This window comes from Bos grunniens, chromosome 11, assembly GCF_055505025.1.
Source record: "Bos grunniens cultivar Pamir isolate PY7600 chromosome 11, Bosgru_T2T1.0, whole genome shotgun sequence".
Taxonomy (NCBI): domain Eukaryota; kingdom Metazoa; phylum Chordata; class Mammalia; order Artiodactyla; family Bovidae; genus Bos; species Bos grunniens.
Window position 1 is genome coordinate 44,012,089 of NC_141175.1, and position 17,762 is coordinate 44,029,850.

Genomic DNA, 17,762 nt, shown 5'->3' on the forward strand with positions numbered 1-17,762 from the left:
AGGGACTGGGGAATAAAGGCAGAAAAATGAGGCATAAGGTTAAGAATGAGAAGGGAACTGGTGATGTGAAATAGGGTGGTGACAATGGGAAGCTGAGGCCAAAAAGAGAGGCTGGTACAACTCATAAAATGTTGACTAACTTCCTGGGAGAAGTCTGTTCTATTAAGTCAGAATCTCTGTGAAACTCCCTGGCACTGACCCCAGATGTCCCTACGTGAAATTGCAAACATACATTCTAAAATTCCCTTATGTTCCATTCCTTAGTTCCTCTCAATCTTTTTCACTCTCCTAAATATGGCTTTCTATTTTGGTAGTTAGAATTATTTTGGCTGGAAGTGACAGAAGCCCAATTGACCTAAAAAGTCCAGATCATCCTCAAGTTTGAGGCAAGGTTGACTCCAGTTGCTCAAATGATGTCCTCAGGGAACTGTCCCTCCATTTCTATCTCGAGGTTCTGCTTTTCTATGTTCTAGCTTCCCTTTATATCCTTCAATCCCCGACATACTTAGTTGATCTCAGAGTTGAGTGGTAACAACTGTCTATTGGTGACCAAGCCCTTCTCCTTTTATCCTAATCATGTTAAAGACGCTAAGATACATCCAATTTCCCAAGTCAACAACTTATAAACTTTCCCAGACCTTTCCATTAGTCTCCATATCTAATAGGTCAGAAAGCCAACTCATTTCCATCCCACTTGTGTCTTTGGAATTATTTTCCATCTCCATGGCCAACGCCACTGTGCTTTGTCATGGATTATTATTTCTGTCATGGAAGAAGAAAATTTCTCCCTAACTATCCTTTGCTTCCTGCAAACCATTCTCCATGCCTGGAGTAATCTATTAAAAGTATAAATCTGAGTTTAGCATTCCCTGCTTAAAATGTCTTATGAAACTTATATATGCTGCTCCATAAGTTTGGGGTACAAACATTATTCCATCTGGGGAGTTTTCCAGTAGATCACTTGAACCTCAGCTGCCCTGTTGGCAGAGATCTTGGGTTGAGTTTCCCAGAAGCAGAGTCTGGGCTGGGGCTGTGTTGTTTTAGAGGCCTCATTGCTTCCCTGCCACTGGGCTCTGACTGAGCTCACTCTAATCTATTTTATTATTTGGCCTAATTTATAATAGTCCTGGAGTAGGAGATTGAAGATTGGTATCTTTCCTTCCAAGAGGCCAGGAGATCCTCATGTAAAATGCTGTGTACTTATTGCCAAGCTTGGCCTACTTTGGGTCACAGAGTGGGGCCTTGATGTAGTCATAAAGGATTCTTTTATGTCAGAGTAAAAAACTTAAATGCCTACAGGAGCCAGAAGCCTGACAGACGGGCCAGCCACCATTCATTCACCAAGAGTCAACTGTTACCAAATAAGAATTTGGTACTCATAGTCCCTGCATCTTTGGAGTATTTTTTAAGAGGAGCCAAAAATCTTGATTTTTATGTGAAGCGGTCTGATTTTAAACTGTTAGATTCTTTTTTTTTTTTGAAAAAAGGTATGCATAAATAGAATTTATCTGGAGCCTTATCTGACCGTGGGGCTGTCAGTTTCCAAACCCCCAGACAATGTATGCCCAATGTCTCTATGTCTGTGAACCTGCTACAAAAGATTCCCAGACTTCAAGATAGTCTAACTTCCTTTAGCATGACCTCTGTTGCCTCCCAGACCCATCCTTCTCAGCCTTTCTGTTACCCTGGCTCCCCACCCTGTCACACCTTGGGGCTTCTGGGTTCACTGGGCTGTCAGTTATCTACACTGTCTCGCCTTCCTTCAGGATGTGGCTCAGACACCCCTTCTTCTGGGGAGCCTTCCTTTCCCTGACCTCTGCTTTCTCTCCTGCTTACCTCATGTTTTAAAGGCGTCAGCCATTGCCCTAATGTCTTCTGTATAGGACTGTTGCCTCACCTTACAGAAAACCTTGGAGGGCAGGACCCTGGGTTCATGGTCTCCTATAATCCCAAAGCGTCACAAAGGACCTGGCATTTTAAATCCAGGTTGGAGCAATAAGCCTCTGGTTTGAAAAATAATGACCAGGCCACTGCCTTTCACTTACCGGAAATGCATTGGTGAAGAACCAGTCATTTATTTTGAGAAAATAAGTCGAAACTTGGTGTTTAAGAGAAAGGGTTAAAAAGAAAAAAACAAAAACCCTCGGCACACTATCATTTTTAAAACAACCATGTATTTGTGAAATACAGTTGGGAGGAATAAGTTTTTGCACTTCCTCATCTTTGGACATAGCAGAAGCTTCTAAGAAACAAGAGAGTGGCTAAACTAACCCGTGGCACTGCTTTTCTTCTAGACCTCAGAGGTCCCCAGGGCTTTTACAGTCAGGGATGTCTGCTGCCTCCGAGAAAGGGAACCAGCTCCTCCGACTGAAACAGCACTTGTCGGAGGCCGAAGGCGAGTGAGCAGCCACAGCCGAAAAGACCCTTTGCATAATCTATTTTACAATGAGGCTGTAGAGTTGTAAACTGAAACTCCAGAGGCAAACCATCAGCGGTTACGTTTTCTCGATGAGACGGTTGCCCAGCCCTGTCAATCATTTATTCTTGCTTTCTCTCCCTCCGGGACACACACACACACACGAGGCTCGGTGGACCACTGCCTTGACTCTGAGTCTCTCTCCTACACACACACACACACACACACACACACACACACACATGAGGTTCGGTGGACCGCTGCCTTGACTTAGTCTCTCCCCTACCTGAAGTGAGCCATCAGGAAGCAGCGAGGTTTCATTCATAATACATGACCTCAAGGGAGCAGGGAGGCAGGAATGAGAGCCTTTCATCTCTGCTATTTAAAATCCCAGCCTTGCAGCTGAAAGGGAAAATGATCCGGGAGTGAAAGCATCGGGAATGAAGTATTCACGATAACGGGACCAGCGAGCGCGTCAGCGGCCCGCCCGTCGGCTATTTATACAGCGCCGATTATGCAATCGGGCTCCAGCCATTCATGCTGGGATTGGGACGCCGCGCCCCGCAGGGGCATCGTTCCCGGACGCCGGGTCAGTTTCTAAGTTTGCATCATCCCCTTCTTTTCGAGAGAGCTTGGGTTTCCATTCCGGCCGGCGGGTCTGGTGCGGGGGAGGGCGGAGCAGCCGGGCTGCACATTCGTTTGACACACCCAGACACACACGACTGCTTGTTTAAACAGAAAAATAAAGGCACCCGAGAGCCCAGGGCGCGGCCAAGCTGCGCGCAAGGCTGGGCTCCTGGCAGACCGGAAGGAACTGATAAAGCTGGCGCTAATGATACCCGCTCCCTCCCGGGTCGGAAGTGTCCTCCGAGCGCCGGTCATTGAGAAATACCGAAGGGGCAGGATGAGGGTGAGATGAGGACAGGCGGGGCGCAGCTGCGCACGCCTCGCGGGGCGGGGAGTGGGGGGCGCTGCGGCAGTGGGGGGGCTCCTGAGGGCCGCGGTCGGGCGGCACAAACCACCTTAGGGCACAGTGGAGTCCTCCCCAACCACCCCCTACCCTGCAACCCCCCTAACCCTGGGGGAGGGCGAAGGGAGTCACTATCACCAGCCCACTCCCGAGAGATCTACACCAGCGCCCAGTCGGACCCAGACGGGCGAAAAGTGGGAGGACGCAGAAAGGGGGCGAAGGACAAGAGAGAGCGGATTGTGGAGGAGAAAATGTCCGCTTCTCCCCACGCCCGTGCCGGGCGGGAGGGGGCGGGGGCCGAGGCCGGCTTCCGATTGAAACTAGCACGCGGGTCTACTGAGCATGCCCGTCCCGAGGCCGCCTAGGGTCTCTCGGGTTCCGGGCTTTCCCGGCGGCCAGCCCGGAGGACTCGGTAGCGGGTGCTCCTCCGCCCCGGACTCGGGTTCGGAGGCGAGTAGCTGGGGGTCCTACGGGAGACTCCGCTGAGTTACCCTGAAGTGTGAGCAGATCGACATTACTTTTGACACCCTGTACGAGACACCCTTGGGTTGCCTGCCCCTTGTTTTGCTGTTTGTCGGGGCGAGACAGGGATGTGGGTATTTAGCTCTTTTCAGCAATGTCATAAAAACTCTGAATCCGTGATATCCCCAATTATGGTAACTATCCAGTAGGCTTTGATAACACCCTGGTATTCCGATCAATAAACATCTGAGTTATTCACTCAATACCGCCATTTATTCTCGGAGCTGCCAGTCATAGTTAGCGATTGATGCGGGAGGGGTGACCTGCTTGGGACATTTTCATCAAAAAGATTCCTTTTGCGTAATGAACAAGGCAAAAATTGGAAGGTTTTCTTTAGAGGAACATAAAGGACCAGGAGTGAAAGAGAGAGCATTTGATAATCCACTGGCTAAAGGGAAGAAAGGGTTGCCGTTAATCTCGTATTTGCAGTGTGCTTAACACAGTGCCTTCATTTTATAGCCATTTAATCCTCCAACAACGCTATGTTGTGGATATTACCTTGTTAATACAGGATAGTGTGAGGCTCAGAGAACTTAAGGACCTGCTGGAGTCTGGCAGCAGAACATCCAAGTTGGGACTTGGTGACTCTTGGACCTTGGAATGTTTTCTTTTGCTCCTGGGTTGGGCCAGTCATTCACTGTTATTAGCAGGGAGATGGATGAATGAGTTGTAATGACACAGATTCAGCTTGCCTACCTGCAGAAAATAATCATCTCACCTGTAACCTTGTCATTTGAGTACTCTGAACTAGAGGGTGACGCCCATTGGGTGGATATTTCTGACAAGACAAATGTCCATGTTCCTGAAGTTCAGGAATGACTGAATACGACTTCTTTCAAACATTGCTGAGAAAAGCAACAAATGGGCAAAGGTGAGAACTGGGTAGATGCCTTCACCTCATGGGGATTTAGATGCCAATGAGGTCTTGCTTTGTTCAGTGCTTTCTCATAGACCCTCAGTGGTCTCAAAGACTGAGAAAGACAAGTGTGGCCTTGGTATCCTTGTTTTATAAAGAAACTGAAGAATTGCTAAAAGCCTCACTCAGGGTCTTGGGGCTACTAGGAGGAAACCAGAACCTAGGTGTTCCTCCCCTGTCTAGTGCCCTTTTTACCACCACATACCAGCACTTAGCATAGAGTGGTTGATTGGGTTTAACCCCAATCTGTGTCCACAAAGATCATGGTTAAGATTAAACACAAAGCCTAGGGTAAACCACTAGTTTTCCCTTGACTCAAGGTGAAAACTCTTAACTTTCTTCAGAGTACTGTGACTCTCCAAATGCATACATATACCCTTTACCTATGCAATATTTGAGGCATATATTTAGTCTTCTCTTAATTGGTTCAGTGATTGCCATTAAGTTAAAATTTTTTGTGTAGTGTCTTGGGACATTCAGGAGAACATAAAAGTGCTCGGAGAGCAGGAAGGAACAGGGACTATATCTCTTGCTCCCTAGCTAAACCCCAGAAGGAAATATTCACTGGCGATGGAATTTCTGGGACCCCTGCAAAGTAGCAGTGTGAAGCCCCCAGTTTAAACACCATAAAGAATTTCAAAACTGCAACAGCAGAGCATCAAGCCAAGCAAAGACCCTGGCACAGTTGTGCAGGTTGCTTGCCCTTTGCCTAGACAGTGCTGTGTTAAAAAGTGCGGGCCTATCCTGGGCACGGTCCCAGGCCAGGTTAGGAAAATAATTTAAAAACAAAGGGGAGATAGAGCGGGAGCAGGGGTCCCCACCTCACTGTGCCGAAGCCCATGGGGCTGGCAACCTCTGGGCCAGAAACTGGCATTCAAGGGCCTAAGACAAGGACCATTCTCCACCAACTTGAGATTTACTTAATAATTTAAAAAACATATTTGGATTTGCATTTTAACCTGGGAAAGTCCTTCATTTCTACTGGAATGCAAACGCTCCTGGCTTCTGTTGGATTTTTTTTTTTTTCAATGTACAAATAATGATTCCTTAAAAACGCCCAAGCCCCTACCAAGAAAAGAGATCCCGAGATTTACGAGAAACTGAAAAGCCTCTGCCATTCAGAATCTTGGCAAATGCACCTGTTCCGCTCCCACCCTCCCGACCCAAGGTGGGGTTAGTTGGTCTTCCGAAGGCCAGCAACCCTCCGGCCACCCCCAGAGCTCACCGTCTTCCCCCTCCTCCTCTTCCCTCCGATTTTTAATCCAGGGGTTTGGGAGGAGGGAGGGAACCAACCGGAGGCCAGATGTGTGCGAGTCCCCCGCTGCCACCTCCTCCCTCCTCTCGGGCATCTTAAAACCCGGAGCGCTAACGCGGGAGGATCCGGAGTTAAACGCGGCGCAAACAACTCCGCTCCGGGGCTCCTCGGGGAGTGGAAGCCGGGAGGGACTTGGGGGGGGGCGGGGGACGGAGGGAAGGAAGTCGGGCATGCTCAGTAGGCCGGACAAAGTTTTTTTTTTTTTTTTTTTTCCTCCTTTTTTTTTTTTTCGGTCGCAAGTAGGAAGCTTTTTGCACTCCACCACCTCTGGCCGCTGGGAAGACGTCATCGCTTCCGCCCTACTTCCTCCTCCTGTTGGCGGTGGTGAGAATCCAATATGGAGTAAATCGGTAGAGTCGAGAGATGGGGCTCGGACGGGGCGCCCTGCACCGCCTTCCGGGCGCACCTCCCCTGGCCGCCGAGCGCTCCCCGGAACCGTGATTGGCCCGGCCCCCTTGGGGCAACCCCGGGCCGAGCCCCCGCCCGCGGCCGGCCCTCTTCTCCTGCTCTCAGCAGTCCCCGCCGCTCCACCGCGCGCTTGTTTTTCTCCTCCTCTCCCCTACCGCCGTCCCCTGCCCAAATCTCCCCGCTCCGCCCGCTCCCGAGCCCTCGGAGCCCCCGCCCGCCTTTGCCCCTCGGCCCTGCGGCGCTCACTCCCCGCGAAGCTTGCCTGTGCACCCCTTCTCCCAGACCTCACCCCACGCTCCCGTCGCCCTGCTTCCCCTTCTGGCTTCTGCGGCGCCCCCTTCATCTCTAGCAGCTCCCCCCAACCAAATCAGGCGATCTCCGGAGATGTGAAGAAGGGGGGTGGGGGGGAGGATGAGCGGACAGGAAGATGAAGGGAGCAAAGCTGCCCGCCGCGGGACAGGCGTCTAGGTGAACAAGAAAATGACCGAAGAAACACACCCGGACGAGTAAGTTTGGCCGCGGGGGTGGGACGAGGGTGCCCCGCGAGGGCAGCGTGGGGGCCGGGGCTGAGGACGCGGGCGGGGACGCTGTTTGGGTGAACTTGGCTTGGGGTGCAGTGACTCGCTGGTCTGTGGGGTGTGGGACACGAGATTCCCCCCCTTGTTGATGAAGTGAGGAGGGGGCGAAAACTGCTGCAGGCTGGAGGGGGCGCGTGTTGGGTCGGCGGGCTGGTGGCCGCTGCAGGGGCCAAGGGCGCGCGGGTGACCTCCGGGCGGTCCCCGATCCCTCTCCGGGGACTCAAATCACCCCTCCTCTCGAGATCCTCGGCGGCGGGAGCGGAACACCTGACATCCCCGCTCCGGCTTCCAGGGGTCGGTGGGTTTTGACCCGGTGACTTTTGTGACTCTCCCGCCCCCTCCGCTAGCCCCGCGGTCCCTTCGGAAGCCCACTGGGGCCCAGACTCCGCCATGTCGTTTTCTTGAATCGCTCTCATTTGCATACCACATTTTCATTCATAAAAAACACTGCGGAGCTAAGGGAGGACTGGGCGCGGGTTGCGCTAGGGTCTGCGTGCACCCGGGTCCCTGCGCGGGCCGGCGTGCTGGAGCAGCCCTGGGGCCCCGCGGCGCGTGTGCGTGTGTGTGCACGAGTTGGCCAGCCGGGGACAGGCGCCCCGCGGGGTCTGGGCTGCTCGGGGGGCGGATCCGAGGATGTGCGGCGGGGGAGGGCGGGAGCCTGCGGGGCAGCGCGCTGCGGGGCCCTTGTGTGTATATCTCTGTGTGTCTCTGTGTGTATCTTTGTGTATATCTGTGTGTGCGCGCGTGCACAGGAGTGCGTGCCCGGCCCGCGGGCCCGAGGCGAACAAAGCTCAGGGCTCTTCGCTGGAGGGGCTGTCCGGCGGCCCCACCTCCCCTCGCGGGACCCGTGCCTTCCTTCAGCCCCTGGCCGAGGTGCAGCTTTTCGTGAACCTGCGGCCGCCGAGGCGGCTTTGCCTTTCTTCTGCCAGCGCCCGAGGCGTTTCCAATCGCGGGTGCGACTAGAGGTTGGGCTGCCGGGCCGGGTGCCTGAGATCGTCGGCCTCGGGTCCGAGCGGTCACCGCATCGCGGCGGCCGCCGCTGCTCCGTGACTGTGCCCGCCACAGCCACTTTTTTTTTGTGAATAAGACGCTCTCCTTTATTGTCACATGATATCCCTCCCCTCCTCCCCTGCACATTCATAAATCCGGAGCCTGTCTCGGCTTCTTTCATTCAGAGCTGCCATTAGCCAAGGTAGCGGCGGCGCCGGCTGGGGCGCAGAGAGCGGGTCGGCAGCCACGGGAACTTGCCTAGAGGGAGGCCCAGCGTGTGTCTGCGCCGACTTGGGGGCTGCAGGTATCCAGCGCCAGAGGCCCCGGGTCTTTTGCCCCCGCGAGCATTGAGACCCGATGCAGAGAGGGGAAGTGACTCAGGGCTGGCCGGCGGGGAGGGCTTGTCTTGCAGCAGGTGATAGAATGCTGTGCTGTAAGCATCTACTCACTTTTTTTTTTTTTTTTTAGTGCCCCGTTGTCCTTTGGCGTCTGCTGTCGCCCGGCTGGGCGGGAGGGGGTGTTGGGAGAGTTGGTGTTTGGGAAAGGGAATTTCCTTTCTCTGGGTCCCCAGGGAGCTTTGGCTGCAGTAACCACTAGTCTGCCAGACACCCGACTTAGGACACCTGTCCCATAAGTAGCCCGAGAGGATCTTACCTGGTGTGCATGTCCCATGTCCCACCACATCTGTTGGTCTTTCTATGTTAGACCTTTGCTTGGCCTTCATAGACTGTATCTTGAAATGGTAAAATGAAAAATGTTGCCCTTCTAGGGCTGAAATATGGGGTGGGGTAAGGAATATGCTTCTGGGCCTTGCCTCCTTTTGGACATGATTATTAATAATAAACAGGTATTTTTATGGGTCCTTGTTTGTCCCTGCACACACAAATAGCAGTAGTAGCAGGAAGGGAAGGTTGCCATGCTCAGGGCTTGTTGGAGATTGATTGGTTCATCACCCTAGATTGGGGTTCCTTGCCTCCTTTGCTCAAGGATGCTGGCCTGGCCGCTTCCTTTCTAGGGCAGGTCAGCTTTGTATCCTATCCCATCTGATATCCAAAGCAAAGGGATTTCAGGTGGAATCATCAGCAAGAAATAAATATTTCTCTTCCAGGCTTTCAGAGCAGTTTGGCATGGAACTGGCTGTCCCTACCGCTGTCAGAAGCCCAGTTAAGACAATGGATATTTGAGGTTAGGTTCTGGTTTCAGTTAGAGAATCAGAAAGCTGTGGCGCCTTAGCCTGCTGCAAAAATGGCCTTTTCTGAATTACTTTTAATGCAGTGACCTTGTCATGAGACAAGAAATGCCTGGTAAAAAAATAGGCTGCATGGGCTGTATAAACTGCCCATTTGTGGACACTGTCCATTATATTGTTCATCTTTCTTATGTAATGGCCCATCTGAAAAATTCCTTTTAAATGCTGGTGCCCAGAAGAACGTTTCTTTCAGACTTACAGGGCATGCTGTGATTGGTTTTCTGTTTTATTATTTACTACCACCGTCTCAAGCTCAGAGCTAAAATTTTTGCTTGGTTATGGTAGCCATATTAGCTTAGGTTTTTGCTAGATTTATTTCCCACTCCTCTGTATGCATTTCAATCTATTTTCTGTTTTCTGTTCTAATGGTTTTTATGTTTGAGCTTCCTCAGATACCTTTTGGAAGTAGGCAAGGTGTGTTATAAGGAAGTGACATCAAACTGGAAACTAAAGGGAGATATATTTGTGTCTTAGGTAAAATAGATCTTCCTGACAGCCCACATATATTTAAGGTTTTTATTAAACAATACAGGTATTTAAATATATTACATTTAGCAATAAATCAAAACCTTGCAAGTGGTAAAATTGTGCTTAATTTTAAAAAATATATGTTTTGTCTTCTAATATTCTTTTTTTCTGTCATTTTAAAATTCCTCTGTAATGAATATATGCTTATAAATTTAGTAAAGCTCTTTTTGCTGATGGTCCTAAACAATAGCTTCAGTATAAAAAGTAGCCTGACCCTCTGTCCCTCTCCAGACAGAAATGCATGTTAAGATTTATAACTCTACAGACTTTTTCAGTAAGTGAAAATTAAAGATAATGAAATTAAAAATTAAAGATAATTAAAATAACTCAATAAATTATTGAAAGTGACCTTTTGTACAGAGGAAATGGAAAAAAATTTTTTAAATCATGTGTGTTTCGTCTGTATCTTTAAATCACTGGATCATGGCTATAAATGATTTGGAAATTTGCAGACAAAATGAAGAAACTCTTCTCAAGGAGCAGTAACTCAAGAGCCACTCAGCTACCGTTCAGCTTTCTATTTTGTTGATGAACTCTTCTCGGAAACACACATCTTGCTGAGGATGGATTTATAACTCCACCCTCACTCATACTTTCCCTAATGTTGAAAGGTTTCCCATTTGGAAAAAAACTTAAAAAGCTTAAATATTTTTTGCTGAACCATTTCAAAGAAATTAGACATTAGAACTCTTATATTCAATTACTTGAGCTTACTTTCCAAAAGATAAGCATACTCTTATGTGAAACCACAAGACAATGATTACACTTCACAAAATTAAGAATAATTCCCTGATGTCTTTACTCTCAGTCTCAACTGACTGAAAAATGTCTAACTGGTTATTTCAGCCGAAGGCCAAAGATCCTGCTTTAAATGCATTTGTAACATATGGCTCAAGGCTTAGCCATTTGGTCACCTTCTGATCCAAGGCAAGTTACTGATGTATCTCACTTTGCTTTTATCTGAGTGAATAAAATGGGAATGAAAACTACTGATTTCGTGGAGTTGCTGTGGGAATTAAATGAGCTAGCCTGTGTAAAGCTTACAGCACACACTAGGAATAACACAGGTTTCTGGTGTCGGCTCATCGCTGGACACCGAGAGGTTTTTTACAGTCTCACTTTCAAATAACCATGTGAGGGAGGTGTTACCACATTTAACCCATGAGGAAGCTTACATTACTTACCGAAGACAGCAAATATTTTTTATAGCACTTTACTCCTTTAGTCTTTTCAACAATTCTGTGCTGTATATGGTTTTGTTTGTTGTTTAGTCGCTCAGTCATGTCTGACTCTTTAGCCACCCCATGGACTGTAGCTCGCCTGACTTCTCTGTCCACAGGATTCTCCAGGCAAGAATACTGGAGTGAGTTGCCATTTCCTTCTCCAGGGGATCTTCTCAACCTGGGGATCGAACTCGTGTCTCCTGCATTGGCAGACGGCTTCTTTACCACTGAGCCTCCAGGGAAGCACATATGGTTTTATTACCTCCATTTATGGGGGGGTGAAATCAAGACCCAGAGAGGTTAAATAACCCTAGTAGGCTGTCTCAGGAAGGACTGTGTTTTCAAGCACCACAAGGTGCTATCTCAGAAGGGCAGAGGGTGGCCAGCCTTAGTCATTCTGACTTCAAAGCTCAGACCGTTTCTGCCAGTCATACTGTCCCTAATTCTTCTGAATTAGTGACATCCTGTCATTGCCATAACTTTTTTCACTTCCCTTATCTTCCCTGAAAATGCTATGAGGCACATACTGTATTAAAGTGAATTTAAGTAAACTTGGGCTTGTTACACCTTAAGATAATGGAAGGAATGTGAATTCAGAGTTGATTATTACTGGAATGTTAGCTGTATAGTTATTGAAGTAGTTATGAAAATTAGACACAGTGGAACAAGTATTGATCCCTTCTCTTTGCCTTAGCCTTAAAAAAGTAGGTGTGTTTCTGCTCTACCAGAATAGAATCCTGGAGTCCACTAAGAATTGGAATCTTGATCTCTTCCCTAGAAAATCTTGGTCTCTTCCTTAGAAAATCTTGAAAGCAAAACAAAACAAAAAACTTGGAAAGACCTTTAACAACTTATAAGCCAGGACATTGTCATTGTATAAAATTAAAAGCCTACTGCAAGGTTATAGTCTTGGTAGGTGGTGGGCGTTCACTAACCTCCATCTGCTGAGTTTGTTTCCACAGGGATCTTAACAGATGCTACTTCCTTTCCAGCTGTACCTGATTCCCTCTGCTTTCTGATCCCTTTAACTAATAACATATATAAAAAGTGGATCAGTATCAATATTAAAACTGTTCTTCTGAATGGTCCACTCGCTCATGCTGTTTACTCCAGAATGTTCTTCTTTTCCTTCTCCAACATGTGAAATTCTGCTCATTCCCCTACTACTAGCCCTGAGTCATTCCTCTTCTGAGGTCCTCCCGGACTTCCCCCTCCCTCACTCCCTAAGGAAAAATCGTGGACTCGTTATAGCACTTTCCCTCCACACTGTATGACAGTTATCACCATTTAGAGTTGGGTTGTTATACACAGCTACATCTGTCCCAAAATATGAGCTTTTGGGATTCAGGGTTACTTCTGTTGCCTAGTTTTCTACTTGTTGGCCTAATATCATCAGGCACATTGTGGTTGCTTTTAATAAAGATCTATTAAGTTAAAAAAAAACAAATCTGATTATTTTAAAATGTTGTTTTGTCCCTGCTGACAAACGCAATAATTATAATTGTTGTATTTGGTTAACTTAGGGTGTGCATAAGCCTCCTTCTGAGAAACTCCCATGTTTTACCTGTAGCCTTTGACGTGTCTTGTGGAAACTGGTTGCAGAACTATCTGGTGTTGGTGATCTGGGATGGAAAAGTCAAAACCGTTTTGATTCCAATCACTGTTGTGGGAACTGGGAAGTGGAAGAGTCTAAACTCAATAAGCCTGGTTTTCTGCCTCTTTAGGATAGTGTCTGCCGAGATCAAAATATTAACAATTTGCAATAGCTACAGGGTTCTCGTGGAGTCTTAACACTTGAAGTTGGAGACAGCTGTGCCGATGAGCGCCACTGTTGGCAGAGTTCCTATGTTATGGGGTGGAACACAAATATACAATCTAACAGCAAAATCCTCAGAAACTTGAACAAGATGATAATAGAGGCAGAGCAGGAAGTTTTTGCATTTGGCTGTTTGTTTTGGCTTGTTTTCTCTTAAGTAAATTGGACTGCCTTTATTTTTTTTTTTTTTAAAGACCCAGTCATATTGATAAACTTGTTAACTATTGTAAATGTTTCTTTTTGATCAGTATTTTTTAAGGCATTGTCTAAGGGCTTTTAGTCACTGGAGTAGAAGGAATATTTTGCACTGGTGGGCAGCATGCTCTGTGAAGCAAAATGTGTTTTCTGCGTGCCTGCCATGGTAGGCATGCAAGACGGTTACCACAGCTTGATGGGGTCCCTGTCAGGGGAAGGAAGTCAGGCCAGGATCTTAGTAAAACGCTTGATATTAACTGGCATAGGACTTGGCTAAGTTAAGGACCAACTGTTTTGTAATTACTCATTTCTAAGGTAATCTTTGTCAACAGTATGTTCACTTGGGGTATGTTGCACACATGATAGCAAATCCTGCTTATGTTATTTATGCTACTTTCAAAGGACAGCTGAATATTTATTTTAAAACAGAATTTCTATGTGGATTGCCCCAAGAGCATACAGACAATAAAGAATCCACCTGCAATGCAGGAGACCTGCGTTTGATCCCTGGGTTGGGAAGATTCCCTGGAGAAAGGAATGGCTACCCCACTCCAGTATTCTTGCCCAGAGAATCCCATGAACAGTAAAGTCTGGCGGGCTATAATCCACAGGGTTGCAAAGAGTTGGACAGGACTGAGCAGCTAAGCACACACAAGAGCATACAGGTGAAGAAACAAATTTTTACTTCATCCTGGCATTTAGCAGGGCATTTAGCAGTTGTGATTGAAGAGAGAAAACAATATGAGCACCTTCAAAATGTATGGGTTTGGCTCCTCCTCTTTGTAAAAATAACGATTTTTCAAATTGCAGTTCCAATCTTAGATATATTTCCTGTGGTCCATTCATAAGTGCTTAAAACTTAATTATCAGGCTGAGTTGTTAAAATTGTCCTTCCTGGTTCATCCTTGTCTTTCATTTTCACTGTTTATTCCTCTTACTTTTTTTTCTCATTGCTTTGGCTCTGGCCTCCAGTATTGATTTTTCAGATAACACTGTTTATTTTGTATTTGCATCCCACCCTGAGAATGCACCCAGAAGCTTGGCCTATCTGCCCTTCCAGGTGTGGAAATAATAGCTTATTGACCTGTACACCCATCTTCAGGCAGAGTGCTAAGCCCATAGTAGGCTTTCTGCAAACATTCATTGATTGATTAAATGTTCATTAATTGAAAAAGTTTGACCTTATATAAAAAATTAAATGATTATTCATATTGTATGTACATCCAGAAAGACTTGAAGTTGTTTGTTTTTAAAAACTATTCAGAGGGGCAGGCTGCCATTCTGGTGGTGCAGGAAACGTGGGCTTTGGGGTCATTCTCTACTTCTTTCCTCTTCTGATGCTTACTGTCAGTTTACTTACCTTTGTAGTAGCATCCTTCGCTCTCTTGCCACCCCTGTCTGGTCTAGAACTCATATTATCAACAGCGTTCAAATTCTTTCTAAAACAGAGCATCGGTAGGCTTGTGGGGGGAATGGATGAGGCTGAGAGTTCTCTTAGGAGTAAGCTGGCTTATGGCTTGTTTTGTCTATTTGTGTGCCATATTGGTGTTTGTGTTTATATTTCCATCCAGGGAATAAAGTGGATGCTCGGCCAGAGATTTAATCATCTATATCCCAATATGTTTACTCATTTTTTTGTAGAACTTTTAAAGCTGAATAAGTGTAAATACAGTCTTAAACAGAGTAATTAAATGTCTCTTCTTTGTTTAATAGGTTAAATCAAAATCTGGGATTTTTCTCAGGCTCAAAATTCTGAAACAGGTCTGCTGTGCCTGGATGGTGTGCCCTGGCCTAATGCTACTTCTGGCCCTGAAGGCTAATGCTTGTCTTCTCGTTAGACTGTGGGTCAACAAGTTTCAGGCTTCCCGGGTGGCACAGTGGTAAAGAATCTGCCTGCCAATGGTGGACACACAGGAGACGCAGGTTCGATCCCTGGGTTGGGAAGATCTTCTGGAGGAGGAAAGGCAACCCGCTCCACTATTCTTGCCTGGAAAATTGCATGAACAGAGGAGCCATGGGGTCGCAAAGAGTCATACATGACTGAGCACGCATGCACAGATTTCAGATTAGGAGTCTGCTGTTTGTGAACCAGTTCTGTTCTTACATGTCTTTTTATCCTGAGGAAAAGTAGTGGATATCAGATGACAGGTGTCCATTGGAAATGTAGTATTCTCTGAATCTAAGGAACTTCACTTTAGAAAATTCTTGGCCACTAATTGAAAAGCCATGTATAAATTATTTATTGGATAAAATAAATAGTAGTTAGGGTGAGACTGGAGGAGAGGGAGTGACTGGCTGCAGAGTGCCCTTCACTTACTTCACACAGTGTCCAGCCACCTTCCTGCCAGACAGGACCCCAGCTGTGGCTCAGAGGGAGCCTCTGCCCTTGGGGAGCTTACATTCTAGGGTGCTAGGCACTTCCTTGTGCCTTAAGGGCGTAACACCAGAGTTATCTGGATGATGGACTGATTGGCCACCAGAGGTGTTTGCCCTCTTCGTCCTCTGCGGAGTTACCCCTCAAGCTGCAGGCGTTGGGATTCCCAGATTTGGGGTATAGGGAACTCCTTGTCCAAAGCTTTAGAGGAGCTCCACACCCTTCCCAGATCCCCTAACAAGTTCTTGAGTCATTTTTAGGGTGAGTGTGTGTTGTGTGTTCATACAAATACACTCATGCACTCACATGTGGATGGATTATGTCCATGAATCAACAGTGTCCACAGCTGCAGGCGAAGAAAAGATTCAGCCAGGTTAAGTATCTTGTCTGAGGTCACAGAGCAGGATTTGTTATTTTTACCCAGGTCCTTTGACTTCACATCTCGTGTCTGTAGAACAACTATGAACAACTGCATAGAGCCTCAGTTTTGGCAAAGAATCTGTTGCATGTACAGTTTGACTTATATTACCATTGAGCAGATGAAATTAGAACTCTGTAAAGGGCTTCCTTAGTGGCTCAAATGGTAAAGAGTCCACCTGTAGTACAGGAGACCCAGGTTCGATCTATGGGTCGGGAAGATCCCCTGGAGTAGGAAATGGCAACTTACTCTAGTATTCTTGCCTGGAAAGCTCCCTGGACAGAGGAGCCTGATGGGCTACAGTCCACAGGGTTGCATAGAGTTGGTCACAGCTGAAGTGACTTAACATGCATGCACAGGATCCCGTAAATGCCTCAGGACAGTGAGGTGACATTTCTTCCTCGCTCGCCTGTTCAGCTCTGTGGAGCAGAGAACCAGTACCCACAGAGATGGCATTTTCTGTACTGATACAAAGAGCAGTTCTACAGAGACCGCTTTTGGAAACACAACCAGCCACCTTGCCCTTGATGGAGTGTGTGTGAGCAAAATAGTTAACGAAGCTTGCTGTTCATTAAGACCTGGTTTTAGCCTAGCTATTTTGAGAAGAGGATTAAACCTGAATGTGCATGGGAATCTTATAAAATGAGGATTCTGGTTCGGGAAGGCCTGAGATGCTGCAATTTTAACCAACTTCCCGATGCTGCTGGTGCAGATCCAAGGACCCCTGTTTGAGTAGCAAGAGCCTGTCTTTGTGATGACGGTGAGCTCCCAGCTGCCAGGTTTGTGTCTTCAGAGGCAACCTCACATACTTGGCATTTGGAACTTGCTGAAGAAGCTCATTGGTCAAGAAGGTGGTGTTTCCACGCAGAGAGATATTATCAAGGGCCTGCCTTTACCCATTGTTGGCAGGACTTTCAGCTTTGAGGCGTAGCTTGATCTTTAGATGGTAAGGTGCTGGAAGAATTTTTTCTTTTCTTACTACTTAAAAAAAAAGTTCTTGGTGAATGCCAGACAGCCCAAGAAATCCATCACTGAAAGAGGAATAGGAAGTCCCAGCACTTTGTGTATAATCTCTGTCAGCTGGCATTCTGCACCTTCCAGACAAATCGGTCTCCTATGGAAAGCCAGCCGCCCTGGGAGCAAGCACACTCAGCCCTAGAAGAAATCACAGGAAGTAATTAAACCAAGAAGGTCAGAGAAAGAGGAAGTGGTTGTGTTGTTTCTGATGCGAATAGCATTGTTGTTCCTGGGGATCAAGATGATGATGTTTAAGTCTTCTGGAATGTGACTGCTTGGGGACTTGATTGTATTTAAATTGCAGCCCTTTTAGTTTATTCTTTTAGACAGCAATCTAGTTAGGAAATGAATTGCTGTTAGGTCTTATCAGGAATCCCCACGTGCCTAAACAGAAGTCTTAGGCAAGGAGTTGCTTATAGCTTAGCAAATTGCACTTAAATAAAATGAATGTCAAGACTATTAGAGGTTAATTTTAGGTGTCTGGAGTTCTCCCTAATTCTCCTGATTAAACACTTTAACATAATAGTTTCCTTAATTGGAATAATGATAGAATATTAGCATGCATATTAAACCATTTACCCAAATTTGAATAGGGTTAAAATGCAAATTATCCATCACTTGTCAGCGCTTTCTCTTTAGAGATAATTCCTGGGGAGAAACTGAAAGTGGCTTTCTACCTGAGGCAGCATTGCCAGGAAAGCCAAGAATAGACCAGAGGACTAGAATAAGACCCTTCTCCCCCAAAAAAGAAGTGCTGGAAATACCACTGCCTGTGATAGTAGTAAATACAACAAGAAGGGAGATGGAATGAGAGCTCTGAAGTGAGC

General features: G+C 46.9%; 1 protein-coding gene and 1 long non-coding RNA gene across 5 annotated transcripts in view; one reads left to right on the forward strand and one right to left on the reverse strand.

The window, feature by feature from the left end:
* The window catches only part of LOC147363010 (uncharacterized), a 228,423-nt gene extending 225,319 nt beyond the window's left edge, over positions 1–3,104 (reverse strand). The window contains exon 1 of the long non-coding RNA XR_015136706.1: positions 2,703–3,104. This is a non-coding gene — a long non-coding RNA (uncharacterized LOC147363010). The remainder of the gene's footprint in view (positions 1–2,702) is intronic.
* Positions 3,105–3,230: 126 nt separating this feature from the next.
* The window catches only part of SPRED2 (sprouty related EVH1 domain containing 2), a 127,414-nt gene continuing 112,882 nt past the window's right edge, over positions 3,231–17,762 (forward strand). The window contains exon 1 of one of the 4 annotated variants that reach the window (XM_086326316.1): positions 3,231–3,326. Coding sequence is in view for 1 of the 4 variants with exons in the window: in XM_086326310.1 (XP_086182436.1) it covers positions 7,028–7,053 (26 nt within the window). In the remaining 3 variants the exon portion in view is untranslated. Of the gene's footprint in view, positions 3,327–6,279; positions 7,054–17,762 lie in introns of those variants that run through there. The other 3 variants (XM_086326310.1, XM_086326319.1, XM_086326317.1) reach the window with 3 other exon arrangements.